Below are 16,806 nucleotides of genomic sequence, written 5' to 3' on the forward strand. Positions count from 1 at the left end.
CCTCTTCCCTCCCCCTTCTCTCTGTTATTTCGCGCTTGGCGAGAAGGAAAGCGAGAAAAAGGAAAGCGTCGTACCGTCGGTGGAAACGAGCGGCGGGGGAGAGTGCGGAGGGCCGAAAGAGAGAGAGAAAGAGACCACGCCGATTGTTTTAGCCAAACTAAAACGGCCGAACTGAGAACTCGGCGGGAGGGTCAGGGCCGTGACGTCTCTCGGGGTCTCGGGAAACAGGAACGTTTCGTCATTCCAACTCCTCTCGATATCTTCATCCTCCCTCCAATGCAAATTTTCATTTCGAGAACGAAAACTTGTGCTGCTCTCCCCTTCTCCTTCTTCGTCGTCGCTTAATTTGCGGTATTGCGACGTAAATCGATGGAAGGATAGAAGGAATAAAGTTCATAGGAATGACGAGATTTATGAATCGTTGGCAAAAGTCGATTCCTCTCCTCTGGAAGATTCATTTCGTTAGATCGTTAATGATCGATGATGAGATGATGGTCGGTCGGGTGTTTTTTGTTTCAAAGGAAAATTCCATTCGCGGAATGGATGGCGCGTTACGGTACTGTAGGTGCGGGTTTTGCAAGAGGATCGCGAGGAATCGATCCCTCGCTCTCTGTGTGTTTCCCTCGCGCTTTCCTCTCCTCTCCCCCTCCCCCTCCCCCTGTCCGTCACTTGGTTTCACTTGGTTCTTTCCTCTCCTCTTGTTCTCTCGTCCCTCTTGTTCTTATTGTTCTTGGTGGGGACCACGAGAGAACGACCACGTGCCAAATCATCCGAGTGGAATCGGAGAAATTTAAAAAATATTCTAAATTTAATTACCCCGGCGAGCCTCGGTCTTTCGAAATCGTCCGGGCTGCCAATGGCTGGTTGAAAAATAGCCGATCGACGAACCGTGCGACGAACTTCTAGCGGGGTAGCATTTGGATTTGGCGTTGAAAAAAAAGGGGGAAGAAAGAGAAAGAGAAACGCGTGTGCGCCTCTCTCTCCGGGCCCCGTTCGAGATTGTAGAAAGAGGAAGAGATTTAAAATTTGAATTAGGTGTCGGGGAGAATCTGCTGTAAAAACGATTTCGTCGAAAAGGAAAAAGAAGAAAAGATGAAGAGAAACGTCGTATGCGTCTCGAACCTCTGGACCCTCTGTCATCATTTTTATTCATAGAAGGAGGAAGTATTTATATTAAGAATATTTTAAAATTGGAAGAATCAAAAGAAAGAAGGAAAAAAGGAATCTCTAAATCTTCGAATCGTGGAAAGAAGAAGAAACTCGTTAAGAACGTATATATATATATATATATATATAGTTTGAACTTCGATTGAAAGGAATATCTGGCGAGCGAGAAGAGTATTTTAGAAAGAAAGAAACACCGCTCGTTCGTCAACGAGTTTATAAAAGAGTTAAAGAGTTGGAATTGGAAAAAGGGAGAAGAAAGAAGATCGAGCCGAGTAATGAAGAGGTTAACGAGAGCACCCAATTTCAATTTCTCTTTCCCACGCTTCGCCGTCGTTCTCGTCGTCGGATCGATTCCCCCCAATATTTCTTTTCTCGACAATCCTTGCTCTCGATCGAGAAATCCCGATCGAACCCGCGTGTACAAAAATCAATCGAACTCCATAAAAATACGTCGCCCGTTCGCGAAGTACGAGAAACGGAAAGATTTTCGCGGGTGCGTATGACGGGTGTATTCCCCGAGCGTTCTCTCCCCTCCCCTCTCCCCTTCGTTTAAAATTCGTCAGACGTTCGCCACGCTCTTTGAAAATTCTCTCTTACCACCGTTCACCCTCTAGAGAACACTCGACCACCCCTTCTGCATCCACGCTCGCAATCATCCCCTCCCCTCCCGTGTTACACGCGCGTTCCCAATATCTTCTCTATTCAAAAGAAAAGAAGAAAAGAAAAACTAAACTATACACTTTGTCTCGATCGATTCTTCGATTGGTTCGAGAATATATCGAGATTATATATTACGCGTATCTTCGTACCGTCTCGAACAGAAGAGGGAAAAAAATTTGTTCGATCTTGAATAATCTGTTTCACGGCCGTTGAAAGTGGACGATCTCTCTCGAAGGGTTAAAAATACGAGGGTTTTTCCGGAAGGAGGTGATGGAAACGAGAGGGGTAGATCCAGAGGCGAGGTGGCTCGGACGAGGACAGAAACGCCACCGGGCATCGATAGAGCGTGGCGGTGCACGCTTAATAATAGTCCTCGCTCGTTACGCACTCGTCGAACTGCCTTGTTAAGGCTAACAGCCACTCGCTCTCGGGGAATATTCGAAAGTTATCGGGACACGCGATCTCGTAAATCAACGCGCGTTATGGAACTTTGTGGAAGTTTGGGGCAGCCGAGGTTTAATAATTTGTCATGAATCTTCGCCTCGGAAAGTCGAAGAAGCGATACAATCGGAACGGGCAAAGTTATTCCCGTCGGCTGTGCCGTGTTTTAACATTCTCATTCGATCGAGGCAGGGAACGTGGTTCTCTCTCTCTCTCTTTCTCTCTCTTTGTCTTTCTCTCTGTTCAAAAAAAAAAATAATTTTAATTTTATCTTTTATCGCCTACGATTAAAAGTTTAACCGTGGCTCTGTGGAACTGTGGAACGGTTGGTCCACCGCTTTGGCTAATTCTGCCAATTATCTTAAGTAATTCTATTAAGCCCGATCGTGGTCACGATTCGGATGTTGCCTCGGGGCATCCCCGTTTCGCGTCTCGTGGCACAGATTGTTGCGATTTAATCAGAGATAACGGCCGATTCCTCTCGGGGATTTTCTTCTTGGAGGGGGGAGGGGAGGGGATAAAACTTGCCTCTGGACAGGAATAGAAATTAAAAAAGAAAGAAAGAAAGAAAGAAAGAGAGAAAAAGATAATACGTCGCGTCCACCAATTATCCCATTTCGGCCGATTATTAATCATCTGTGCGTCACCACCCCTCGAAAAATTGACTCGTTCGGCTCAACGATATCGTGTTTCCGTGTAAACAGAGAGCGATCGATCGTTCAATATTTCACCGCGACCCGGCTATTTTATTTTATTACCGATCCATTTCGTCACCCCTTTCCCGGATATATTCTCCCGGGTCTCGGGAAAAATTCGTCGAATGAAAAATCGACGGGGAGAGGGGAGGGGTTCATTCCTCCCGATCGAATTTCGTGTTTTGACAGCGGATCGCCGATCCGTGGCTATTTCCTTCCCCTGCCTTCTCTTTATCCTTCTTCGGTCTAATTTTTTTCGAAAAAGTCGGGGGACAAAAGAAAGAAGGGAGAGAAGGGAGGGAGGCAGCGAGGAGGCAGCCGCTCTCTCCCCCCTCTTCCGGCTATTTGAATTTGTAGAAAGGGTTCGATTCTGTGTTTATTTTCGGGCGCGCGTGGATGTGAGTCGAGGGTGGAGGGAAAGAGAGAGAGAGGGGGGAGAGGAGACACGCTCACACGTGAATGGCCGATATTACTACGCGCGCCTCGTTCACCCCTCGTGAAAAGTTTACGCGCGTGAGGGGTGAGAGTGGAGAGAGAGAGAGAGAGAGAGAGACGTGGGGGCGAGCTGGGGGGATCGCGGGCGATAAGTAGTACGCGTGTTTTCGTACGCTCCGACTCAATTTAACCCCTCGAACGATCGAAACGATGGAAACACCGAGAGGCGAAAGAAAGGGCGTTGGAATAGAGGGGAGAGAGAGGGTTTTTTTCCTTTGAAACTTAAAAAAATCTTTATATTCCTCGAACCAGAGGATTTTTAAACCGCTCGAAAGGGAGAGAGAGTGAGTGTGAGTGTATCGAACAACTTCCCTTCTCCTCTCTCCTTTTTTCTTTTTTTTTTTTAATTGCTACGTTCTACAATTGCCGCGATAACAACAATAGGCCGATTAATGAAACGAAAGGGAAGAGAGAGGCTCGAAAAGCTGTGTTCTTGGAACGCAGAATCCTTGACGTTTCACGATTCACATCACGCTCCGTTGCGCTCGAATTCGGTGTGCGTTGAAAAAGAGAGGAAAGAAGAAAAAGAGGAAGAGGAAAAAAACGATTTCCATATCGCAGTTTTATATATACGCTTTATAAAAAAAAGAAAAAGAAAAAAGAACCGGTTCGAATCGAGCGGTGGTCGGCTCGGTCAATAATTTCGGAAATCATTGTTCTCCGATATTCCACGAGGAGAGGTTTCCCCCTCGTTAAATTTAACGCGGCCGCCATAAGTAACAGTGGAGCGAGAAACGGGAGAAAGAGAGAGAGAGAGAGAGAGGGAGGGGGTTGCTCGACCCACGACGCCGTGAAAAGAAGGGGGTGCGTAGCAGAAAGGAGCAAGGGAGAAGAGAGAAGAGGGGTGGTTGGTTGACACTAAGTAGTATGTCCGTAACAGTGGCCCCGAAAAATCTATACGTTGGAGGGCAGGCTAGATTAAAATGAAAAAAAAAAAAAGAAAAAAAGAAGAAGGAGAAGGAGAAAAGTAGAGGGGAGGGGAAAAAATTCCGCGCCTCGCCTCGCCTCGTCTCGCCTCGTCTCGCCGTAGGGGTAAAATGATACCAACTATGCTACGCGACATTAATGAATGTGCCTTTAGAAACGGCCACGCGGAGGGAGGAAGGGAGAGGGAGAGAGAGGAAAGAGAGAGAAATGGAGAGAGGAGAAGAGGGAGAGAGAGAGAGAGAGAGAGAGAGAGAGAGAGAGAGAGAGAGCAAGCGCGTAGCACGTGGCTTGATTGCTTTAACGACCGTTTGTACGCGCGCGCGTTCGTTCACGCACGCTGCGCCTCACGAAAGCCTCGTCGCTTAATAATCGTCCTCGATGAATAATCACGTTTTCGGCGCATCGATAACCCCCCACCACTCGTGCAATTTTTTTTCGCATCGAGATGTAACCGATCCCTCGCGCGGATTGTGCCACGCGATTCGAGAAACATGGAAGAATTCTTAACTCGATCTATTAATTTATTCTCCAGAATTTTTGTGTTGCGTATTGATCGCGATCGAATCGTATCGCGAGAACTTAGCTGGAATCTTATCGATCGAACGCGCGACTGAATTGTACGCGCGCCGGCGGTGGTCGCGGCGAGATAGATCGGCGAATCCGGGGATATCAGAACGGCCAGATCCTATAAATACCAGAGCTATAAATCTCGCGGTTACACCGAGGCTAGTAATAATTAGGAGGAAGGAGAAGACAAAGGTGGGAATAATTCTATCGGCAGTACAAGGAGGGGAAGCTCGTAAATTCCCGGTTGGAAAGGGAGCGTGTTTCTCGAGAATCTTGCCGGTCCTCTGGAAACTCACTTACTACTCCGCGTCTTTTCTTCTTTGCGCCGGTCCTCTCTTCCCTAAAGAAGGAATCGCGTTAATTATAATGGCAGCGTGTAACCGACGTTTATTCTGGTCGCGCAACCGTTTTCCACCGAAGAAGATCGGGGGAAGAGGGAGGGGAGGAAGGAGGTGGAAGGAGAAATGAGCTCTGTGTAGCATGAAAGAAGGTGCTAAACGGGTAGCACCGAGAGAAACGGGACAGGAGAATGGCGACCATAACGTAATTTTGACAGAAATAACGCCGCCGTGCCCGCTGAGAGACAATAAGTTCGCGACACTCTCTCTCGCAGGGGAGCTTAGAATAGTTTAGTGTCCGCCCGTCTCTTCCTCGCTCTGGATTATCTCCCTCTTTCTCTCTCTCTCTCTTTTTCTCTTTCTCTCTTTCGCTCCACCTTCGACCGCGACTTTCATCCGCTCGCTTCGCCTGACCCTCTTGGCGCCACGATTTTCATGGATTGACGATTACACCATTTTAGTTTCAGCCCTTTAGTTTCTTCCGCTCAAAAACTTTTTCTCGTCGAACCGTGATTTTCAGGAACACGCGATTTCGAGGAAATTTCAAAAGTAAATACATTCCTTCTTTTCTATTTTTTCGTCTTCTTTGCTGGGATAGAAGACGATAAAAAGAAAGAAAAGAAAGAAAGAAAGATTCGAAAAAAAATCGTGGAAAGGGAAATTTTCAAGGATCGATGGAACTTTTATTATATCTCGATCTCGATGGAAGATTAGAGGTAATCCTTGCTTTTCGAAAGGTTTCGAAAATATTGGCGTTCAACGTCAAAATATTCTCGGTGTTCCGCATCATTCCTCCCCAAAGATCCGTGAAATCAACGAAACGTGTCTCTATTCTGGCTCGTTAAATCGCATCTGGCCGCTTGCTTCTTTTTTTTTTTTTTTACGAAGCCGTTTTTCCGGAAACAATGTTGTGACGAGGACCGTCGAAAAAAGGGTAAAGAGGCGCAGAGAAAGAAGGGTGGGATTTGCCCGTTGAGATTTTTTTTGTCGATATTTACTTGAGAGAGAGAAAGAGAGAGAGAGAGAGAGAGCAAAAGATTCAATGGACCTTTCGCGACCGCTACGCAGAACTGCGACCACACTTGACGCATTATCCAAACACGCACATTTGTTTTTTTCTAGAGAGTTCTTGATTCGTTCTTGCCCCCCTTTTCTTCTCTTCGACGTTATCTTTGGATTAATAAAAATGCACGATTTATCAAACGTCCTTTGTCGTAAAAAAAAAAAGAGGGGGAAAAAAGAAAGAAAGAAAGAAAAAATAGAATATATTTATTGAATCAAATTTGAAAGCATCGAAACATTTGCGTGGAGATTGTGCTCGGTCGAGGATTTTCGGTAGCCGTGGACTGAGAGATCACGTGTATAAAGGGTTATTCAGCTTAAGGCTGCACGGATTAAATGTTAAAAAAAGAGAAGAGGGAGAGAGAGAGAGGGAAAGAGAGAGAGAACCGCTGAAATACGGGGGCCTCCTTTTCAGGATCGGGCTTTTTGAAAATTTTAAACTCTCCCCGATCGTGGGGCCCCGAGGTTTTTCATCCACAGCCGGATCGACCTCTCCCCTCCAGCCCGCGCGAGTTTCGAGAACCACGAATAAAAGGGTTCAGCCGCTCTCTCTCTCTCTCTCTCTCTGAAAGCCGCTACGGATATTCGTGCATTGGGGTAGGAAAAGGGGGATCGGGGTCCGTAGATTTCTCGTATTTTTTAAGATTTGCTTCTTAAATCCTGTCACGTTCCTCACGTATTCTTCGTTTTCGATTATATATATACACGAGCCCCCCTCCCCCCACTCCCTTCCTTCCGAAACAGCTGACACTCGATCATACAGATCTTCAACTTAACTTCTTCGTACGTTTTAATTCTCGATCGAATTCTCTTTCTTCTCGAGTCTCGAGGAGAGTTGGAGGAGAACTGCACGATGAAAATGAATTTTTTTCTTTCTTTCTTTCTCTCTTTCCTTTCCTTTCCTTTTCTTTTTCTTTCTTCTTTTTTTTGCGAAAGACGCAGAGAAGACGATTACATTCGCGTGGAATGCACATCCAAGGCCAGGTTCCTTTCGACGGTAGCACCGCGGTTGTTTTGGCACGCTTCCTGCGACGCGGCCCGCATAATTGGTCGTCAACGAAACGTCCAACACGTTGCCGAATAGAAATGGAATAAAGAAGGGACCGCGATCGGATCGGATTTTCCCGATTTGTTGTTTAACGCTCGACCCCGCTCCATGGTGGGGGGAGGGGGGAACCTTAACCTCGCTTAATTATATCCGCCTCCTCCTCCCTATCGCGTAACACGCCGGCCGTAAATTCACGCGAATAAGAGTTTCCTCGACGAGAAGGCTGGTAGACGAGAAGGTGCTCTAACGAGCTACACAAAACACGCAGCTGCGTTACATAATTACTGCAGCGGAGGATGGATTAACAGTCATAACCGAACGTTACGCAACAATATGCATCAACGGCTATCCCGATTCGGCTAAACCGGGATAATTAATTCTAAGCGTTCTAAGAGCTGGAATGGAAATTTCGTAATTTCGGGCGAGTGTGTTCGTCGAGAGAGACCTTGTTCGTAGAGAGACCTTCCTCAATCCTTCTCTCGAGGATGATCGAGGAGTCCAGTAGGCCGTGCTACTAATAAATTGTCCCCGCGGATTTCAGATTCCACGGATTCGATTTCACGATCCTTGCCCTCTCTCCGATTCGATTCGGGGAGGAGAGATGGTGGGATGGGGTTATATAGAGATTCGGAAGCCTCGTGTATATATACTCCTCGAGGAGAACATAATACCGAGGGCATAATGGTTTAGCCTCTCTCCCTCGCAACCTTTACCATTTCGTCTGTTTTCTCGTCGTTCCTTTTTCTTTCGTTTCCCTCTTCTCTTCGTAACCCTTCTTCTCTTTCGCGTACACACGTGCGCATAAAACTCGGCTGGTACCTATCCCCACCGCCGAGCAGCACACGGCCGAAAGGGGGGAACCCCTAAGAGAAATATTCGACAATTTTTAAACTCGTTTCTGAACGCATTCAAACGTGCACAGTCGACAAGTAGGAATTTCTTGGAATCAACCGAGAGAGCCTTTTTGGTAGGGCACGCCGAACGTGGTTTCCGGCTGCCGGAGGTGGGGCCTCCGCCATATATTCTCCCCTTTGGTTATATATTTCGCGGCTTCTATTCGCGAAATTCTGTGGAAGAGGAGTGCATTGTTGTCACTTGAACGCGAATCGTACGCGTAATGGTAAAGATTAATAATTCAGATCGGGCAGCTTTGATAAACATTGAAAAATGAATCCTTAACGTAGCTAATTTTCTACGTGGAATATACATTTCGAAGAAGACACGACGTTCGAAGTGGGTCGATTGCTCGAGAGAAGGAAAATCGAAAACGAAAATGGAACGAGAAAAAGAAAAAATGATGCAACCTACCCTGTTATACTCGATGTTAACCCTTTGTCTCTGTGGTCCGCGTCCAACTCGGGTCGTGGTCATCCTCGACGATTGCGATTCGTGCGAGATCGCATTTCTGTGTCGAGGATAGAGATAAATAGAATAAAGAAAAAAAAAAGAAAGCGAAGCAGCAGAGAAAGAGATCAATTCGTATTCGTTTCTTCGTTAGAATTTTCGTTAGATAGATTTCTACTTTTCACCGTAGATAAAGCGGTTGGTAAGAGTAGAGCGAGCTCTCTTCGTTGGCTTGCAGAACGCTTCCTTACCAACCTCGATCCTTCGTTAACGGCAGAGGCCGAGTTACCGAGTCCATCTATCGACTGTCGAAAAGATGAGGGAATTATTTTATCAGGGGAAAATAAAAGCAAAAGTTTTCTCTTTTCGAAAAGAAAAGGTTGGACAGCACGTTCGATTCCCCGTTCGTCGTTACGTAGGCTAAATCCCCCAAGAGTAATCCTCACCTCTTCTCTTTGGTTTCTGATTTCAGCATTATTGAGACAAAGCATGTCTCCGGTTGCGGACACCTTGATCGGTAGCTCGAAAAGCTCCGTGTCACAACCAATAATCGATTACTCCCGATACGTGAGGCGGTACACGTCGGGTCAAGAATGCGGTAGCTCGTATTGTAAGGAGCTCGGTTGCCGAGAGCATTTTCACTGTCTGGATTGCAGTGGTAGGGTCTTTGTGAAAAAGGAGGAAATGATCAGGCATTTCAAGTGGCACAAAAAGAGGGACGAATCTTTGCAGCACGGCTTCATGAGGTATTCGCCGACGGATGATTGCTCGGAGAGACATCCGGGCCGTGCCTGCCCCCACAATAGAAAACAGACGCACTACCACTGTATCCACGAGAATTGCGATAAAGTTTACATATCGACGTCGGACGTGCAGATGCACGCCAATTACCATCGCAAGGATTCGGCTATCATACAAGAGGGTTTCCAGAGATTTCGAGCTACCGAGAGCTGTGCTACCGATCACTGTCCCTTCGTTGGCCAGCGGACCACGCACTTCCATTGCCGGCGACCAGGTTGCCGGTTCACCTTCAAGAACAAGGCTGACATGGGTAAAGAACTACTCGCAGTTCTGCCTCTCTTAGAAATTATATAGTCTCCTCTCTTTCCTAGATTACTCGTTACATTATACTTGTGTTACCGTGCTGCCAATATATATGTATATGTATATATATATTAGCGATTTCTGTTTGCTTGCCGATCATATCACATACACATCTCTGGCTAAAATGTAATACGAGACAGACTTAGACCTAGCTCTCTCTCCCCCCCTCCCCCCTCCCCCCAGTTCAGCAGGTTCGCCCCTAATACGCCCGTTTTTTCGTGATTTTCTTCTTACAGACAAGCACAAATCGTACCACATCAAAGACGAGCAATTGTCCCGCGATGGGTTCAAGAAATTCATGAAGTCCGAGGCATGTCCGTTCGAGCAATGCCGTTTCTCGCGCGTGTGCAATCACATACACTGCATACGACCGCACTGTAGCTACGTTCTTCACTCGTCGGGCCAATTGTTCTCCCATAAACGAAAACACGAGCGCCACGAGACCGAGTTGGCCTACAGAAAGTACAAGCAGATCAACGCGGTCGGCGGTATCCGGCCGCCAGGCTCCTGGCCACCGGACGATCTCACCACGCAAAGTCTCTCCCTCAGCCTGAACGGCGAAAGTTCGAACGAGGACAGAGGCTCCCCCTCCTACTATTCCCTCGACGATTCGTTTCAGAGTGGCAGCGATCTAGCGATAGATCTAACCGCGCCGACCACGACCACCGTCACCACGGCAAGCGGGAGTTCCACGGTGACCATGGACCAACAGCAGCAGCAGCAGCAACAGCAACAGAGCGGCCAACAGCTCACCGCCATCGAATTGGCGTATCTGGTGCCCGGTAGCGCCGATTGCCCCTGTCACCTGGGCAGGGAACACCATCACTGCGGGTTGGACCGTTGCGGCGCACCTCTCAAGGATCCTCGCGAGGTGAGGGAACATTTGAAGGAGCACGAGACCCAGGAGCGCATCACGGACGCCTTCTTCGAGGAGGGTGGATGCGACGACAGTTGCCCGTACGCCGACAAGGAGAAGCATTATCACTGCAACTGGGAGAATTGCCGGGAGGTGATCCTCTCCACGGACAAGCCGTTCCGCCGACTTCAGCACTACAAGATACACGAGTACAGCCGACAGTTGAACCTGTCCTGCACCTCCCACGCCCTGTCCTCGGACGTGACGTTGACCCATCTGACCAACATCGACGCCATGTTCAGGCGGAAGAGGGGCAGGCCACCGAAGAACAGAGTGATCGAGATCTGGTCGGGTGGCGACCCGGCCACCCACACCCACGACTCCCCCCAAGCGATCTTCACGAGTTTCAAGCTGCCGAAACCTCAAACCCCTAGTCTCGCGTCGAATCCTATGGCCGAGGATCGCGAGGGGAGCGTCTCGCCCTCGAACAGCCTCGGCGAGCCCGACGGTTTCTCCACCTATAATCCCGACGGATGCCCAGATCCGGCTTGCGTGTTGAGATCTACCAGACACCATCATTGCTCCCAGCTTAGGTGCCACTTCTCCACGGACAGGCCCGACCAATTACTGATGCACAGCAAAGACTTTCACGATAACGTCGACATACCGCCCGGCTTCGCCTTCTTCGATAAGATGGTAGATTGCCGGCTGGTCGGTTGTCACAGTAATCGCGTTAATCGCCATTTCCATTGCACCAGGCCGAACTGCGGCTACTCGTTCGTCAGATACTCGACCATGGCGATGCACGAGAAACAGCACGGCAATAGCCACGTAGGCAACGACAGCCGGTCCAACGTCGAATCGTCGTCGTCGTCGTCGTCCAACCAAGAGTGTCAGACCCACGGCCCTCAACCAATGGTCCAGGATACGACGAAGCCTAGGATCCAAGTGAAGAATCCGGCCGAGCTGATCGAAAAACCCGAAGAATGTATGGCGAGTGGTGGTGGTGGTGGTAGTGGTGGTGGTGGTGGTGATATGGAGAATAGATCGATGATGGACGAGAAGGAATCGGAGATTCCGAGCCCGGATGTCAACAAGACGACCGGTAAGTTTAATTTTCGACGCGGACACGAACCAGTGCACCTGTTGTATAGTATTGTTTTATAGACGATATTGTTTTGTTTGGTAGTTATTTGAGATGTTGAGATGTCGAGGAGACAATTGTCGAGTCGATGCATGTCTTTTGCACGTACACGCACACCTCATGTGTATATTATATACGATTCACGTCGGCACTTTTCAATCCTCTTATTATTCGCGGACAATTATTTATTCCATCTTTCCGTCGAAAGGATTTTAAAAAAGAAAAAGAAAAGAAACGAAAGAAAAAGAAAAATATATCTTCACCCTATTTTTGTTCTCCTTTTTTTTTTTATTTCTCTACATAGACACACGCACATACACACAAACACACATATTTTATATATATATATATATATAATTTTTTCTCTTGTTGCGTTTGACTATTGCGTTTATCTATTGTACGTAAGGTGGTTGTAATTATAGTGGGAGGTATTGAAGTGTTGGTTGTTTGGTTGATTGTTGCTAGTGGTGAGGGCGGCAGGCACCTATTATCCGGTTAGTGGACCGCCGAGTGAACCCGCACTTCCGGGCGTCGTGCTATCCATGCGAACTTCCGTGCACCAAGGTTCGTGTCTCTCTCTCTCTCTCTCTCTTTCTCTTTCGACGACCAATTCTCTCTTTGCCTTGAATTGTGTCTCTCTCTTTCTCTCTCTCTCTCTTTCTCAGCATCGGTACAATACGACGCTCCCACGTCGTCGCCTCCGTTTCTGCTCCTCCTTTCCTCCTCCTCGCTTCCCTTTCTTCCGTAAAGTAAACGCTAACGCGGGTCAATCTCTCCGTTGCAGAATCCCCCGTTCTTCCATCGACCAGCTCGGCCTCGCCCCACACCCTCTACGGACCGGAGCAGAGCTGTAGCAGGCCGTTCTGCAAGTTGAAACGTAAAAACCATTACCATTGTAACGCCTGCAATCAAGCATTCTCCGAATTGGATCGACTGGTGGCCCACATAGCGAAACATTCGACAGGTGCCATCCTCAGCCAGCAGCAGCACGAGCTGGGCGGCGGTCAGCCCCCTAATCAACTGCAGCACGACTACCTGGCCCAATTGTCGCAGAAGCACGACTTCATGGCGCAGAACGCCCAGATGGCGCAGAACATACAGAATTTCCAGAATCAGATGCAGCGTCAGATGCAGCAGACCCTCGGCCAGATCAGCCAGCAGACCCAGCAGCAGGTGGTGAAGGAGGTGAAGATCGAGCCGGCTAGGTGCGGGTCGGACGTCGGCGTGCAAAACGTTCCCAGCGTGAAGAGGGAGCCCGGTGAAATTTCGCGGGGAGACGAGGGGAACAATTCGGTGATGGACGGCAACGAGAACGGTCAATTGTCCCAGCCGAGCATGCCACCCAGTGTTCAACAGTCCCCGGTTCCGGCCAGCTTCGAGCTGGACCTTAGCCACGGATTCCACTTCCCCAGCCCGGCGGTGATGGCGGCCATGAATCAACAGATAGCCCTGATGAACCAAGCCCTGCCGCCGTTCCTGCAACACGGCGGCATGTACACGGGCGGGCCAGGTTTGATGTTCGCGCCTGGTCTGCCGCCCGCCAACTTTCTACCTCCCGCAAGAGACGAGAACCCATTGGCCTCGCTCGCGGCCAATCTCAACTTGAACAAGAGATCCTTGTCCCCGCCCGACAGCAATTCTCCAGAGGCGAAGAAGCAGAGGCTTCATCACTCCATGCGGATGCTCAAGGACGAACCGGTGCCGGAAGGATACGTTAGGTTCGTCGCAACTCCTCTCGCACCTCCCTTCTTTTCAGTCTGTCTTACTAGTATGATGTAGTAGTAAAGAAATGTATGTAACGCGTGATTTAATCATTTCTCGTCTCGTTGGATATTTCAGGTTCAGATTCAACGAGGACTGCAGGTATCCCCACTGCGGTTACAGGGAGCATCAAACGCATTTCCACTGCATGCGTCAAGACTGCGGCTACTCGTTCTGCGACAAAACTCGTTTCGTCCAGCACACGGCGAGACACGAGCGCCTCGACACCCTGATGGGTGGCGACTTCCAACAGTACAGAGCGAACGTGCCGTGCGGGAGGGCACAGTGCGCGTACACGTCCTCGTTGGGCTCGATGCAGAACAAGGCGTCCCACTTCCATTGCCTCAAGTGCGACTTCGTTTGCACGGACACGAACAAAGTGGTCGCCCACAGGCGGCAACACGCGAAATTGGACAGTATAGCGGCGGCGGGCTTTCAGAAGTTCACGCCTAGCCAGCCTTGCGGTGGTGTGCAGTGCCAGCATTCCGGCAAACAGACTCACTATCATTGCCTTCAGTGCCAGTACGCCGTCCTCGGCCTAGCGCAGATGTCCGCTCACAAGTACCGCCACATGGACACATAACACAACTCTGTTCGCTCGAACTGCCATTAAGTTGGAGATGGAAACTTGAAGAAAGACAATTTCTCTTAGGTCCCCTTAGACATTCCTTGAACACGGTCGAGGCCCGGAATCGAAGAAGGGAGGGCGAAGTAAGGAAGCAGCGGGGGGTTGGATCCGTCGGATCCCGACCAATTTCGGATCGCGCCGATCGAATCTGAATCTTATATATAAAGAGGACTGAGGAAGAAGAAGGAGAAAAAAAGAAGAAAGGAAGAGGAAGAAGAAAAAAAGACAATTTCATACGCACCCTGTAGACATTCCCTGCAGAATTTGCTCGCGATTGTCCATGCCCGGCACACACGATTGCGTGTTGTTGCGTACATTCGTTGGAGACGAGGCTGGATGATTAGGAGCAGACCCCGACCGCGGCCTAGTCATTAATCTTCAGCCGTTCTATCGACCAGGAGTAATCGATAGCTCTTTTATAGCGGCGTGTGTCTTCTCGTTCGGATCGGAACACCAACGGATATTATAATCCGTTAATATCGGTCGATGCATCGAATGGAACTGTTCAAATCACCTCGATGACTTCGTACTTACGAGAGAGATATTTTTTATCGATCATCTTGCAAACATTTCGCACGATCACTTCTCGAATCCGAATGGTGCTTGAAGAGACTTTCGTGTGGCACGATGCGATTCGGCAGACAGAAGAGATCTTAAAAAGGAAACGAAAAGGAGAGAGAGAGAGAGAGAGAGAGAGAGAGAGAGCGAAAGAGAGAGAGAGTGAAAGAGAGAGAGAATGAAAGAGAGAAAGAGAGAGAGAGAGAGAAAACCTGGCATAGAACCCGTAGACAATAACAAGAATGACGAGTCTATCGTATAGCTTTAGATCGCGAGGATAAAAGACAAACTATAATATTTAATAGAAAAAGACCTTGTACATTTCGTTTTTTCGTTTTTTTTTTCCTCCCTCCCCCTTTTTTTTTCTAGTATCACTCGTGTACCCTCCACGTGGTGCAAAGTAAAATCGTCGTGACCACTCTATCTCCTAAAATATATATATATATATAAAATATATATATATGCGAAGAGAATGAAATCAATGATCAAAGAAGTCCTCGAAGAGGAATCGGATTATTTATAACGAGTTCAACTGATTCTATATGATCAACCGTCGGCAAGCAGACGCGAGTTAAAAAGACAGAGATACTATTACGTCTAGTCCATCGCACCATCGATGAATCGTTGAAGAAAAGAATTCTCCCATGTTTTCAACATCCTCCCCATCAATGGTGCAATGATTTTTCTACGATTGTCCGCAGTTTTTCCCCCTCCTCCTTTCTTTCTTTTTCTTCTCTCCCCTCTCCTACAATTGTTATTACTTCTTAAGTTCCCTCTTTTTTCTTTTTTTTTGTTTTTTGTTTTTCCACACCGGAAAGGAATAATGAACGGTAACGAATCGTACTAAAGATTTATTATAATACGCTTTCACGCCGCGACTAGGAGGGTACGCGTGATTTTTACATCGTTATTAATCGTATTACGAACAGTATTGATATAAAAAAAAAAAATTAAAAAGAAGAAAACACGAAAAAAAAAAAAAGAAAAGAACTGCAAGAAAATTAACTGAGAGTTAACAAAAAGACTGCCAGCCAAGACGAGACATGTAGCGAACATTAGAGATCAAGGATGATTCGGTGATTCCGTTCGTTTTCGAGGCAACCGTTGCTCGCAGGAAACAAAATATTATTTGTTGCGGATATATTTTGTTGTAAAGTAATTAGTATATCTTGTGTGTGTGTGTATATATATATATATATATATATATATATATATATATATATATATATATATATATATATATATATATATATATATATACATATATATACATATATATATATACGAGATCGTCATGAAGATTCGAAAGAGAAGCATGTATACTGTAAAATGCGAGAGCAACTCGAAATAAAAGATGGACGAGTGTGTAGTACGTGTTTTATACGTGAAAATGAAAATGGAAATTCTCGCGTTCCTGTTCTCAACACGGTTATTCAACAACGATACGATTATTAATTCTGTATTCCGTAAATCTGTGTCTTTTTACCCCTAAACTCTTTCCCTTTTTAATCATATTTATCGAGATTTAATCGAGTTTTAAAAATTTTTTTTTTTTAGCTCTCTTATACGAATCTTGTATAAATATTAAATATTCTTTCAGTTCTTTCAAATTGGTATATTCTTGAATCAAATACGATTACGATCGTATCGTTGATGAAATCTCCCCTGTGAAAGAAAAAAAGAGAAGAAGAAGAAGAAGAAAAAGATGAAGATGAAGATGAAGAAGAAGAAGAAGAAGAAGAAGACGATCGACGACGAGTAACACGACGAACCTGAAGAAAATAATCATCATAAAATGTATTTTTTCGAGCACTATTGATCACACTAGTAGCTGTTAGAGCATGCATAATCCCGTTGGGACGTTGTACAAGTGTGCGAGTGTAAGGGTGACGCGCTAGGGTGCCTTTAGAGTTTTCCCCGAACTTGTAGGACCGTGCCTTAGCAAAAGACCGACCGTTTATTAAATACGCAAATTCTTTTCAAAAAAAAAAACACTGAGCTGTACGAGAAA

General features: G+C 47.1%; 1 protein-coding gene across 10 annotated transcripts in view; it reads left to right on the forward strand.

Annotated features, from left to right (window-relative positions):
• LOC725754 (zinc finger protein castor homolog 1) overlaps positions 1–15,777 on the forward strand; it is an 86,263-nt gene extending 70,486 nt beyond the window's left edge. For 6 of the 10 annotated variants that reach the window (XM_016916010.2, XM_016916006.2, XM_016916009.2 and 3 more), the window contains 5 exons: positions 9,217–9,795; positions 10,085–11,809; positions 12,314–12,412; positions 12,633–13,566; positions 13,688–15,777. In XM_016916010.2, coding sequence (XP_016771499.1) covers positions 9,217–9,795; positions 10,085–11,809; positions 12,314–12,412; positions 12,633–13,566; positions 13,688–14,192 — 3,842 coding nt within the window. In that variant the 3' untranslated portion in view covers positions 14,193–15,777. The remainder of the gene's footprint in view (positions 1–9,216; positions 9,796–10,084; positions 11,810–12,313; positions 12,413–12,632; positions 13,567–13,687) is intronic. The other 4 variants (XM_026445227.1, XM_026445229.1, XM_026445228.1 and 1 more) reach the window with 4 other exon arrangements.
• The last annotated feature ends 1,029 nt before the right edge of the window (positions 15,778–16,806 follow it).

The sequence above is a fragment of the Apis mellifera genome, linkage group LG14, assembly GCF_003254395.2.
Source record: "Apis mellifera strain DH4 linkage group LG14, Amel_HAv3.1, whole genome shotgun sequence".
In the NCBI taxonomy this organism is placed as follows: Eukaryota; Metazoa; Arthropoda; class Insecta; order Hymenoptera; family Apidae; genus Apis; species Apis mellifera.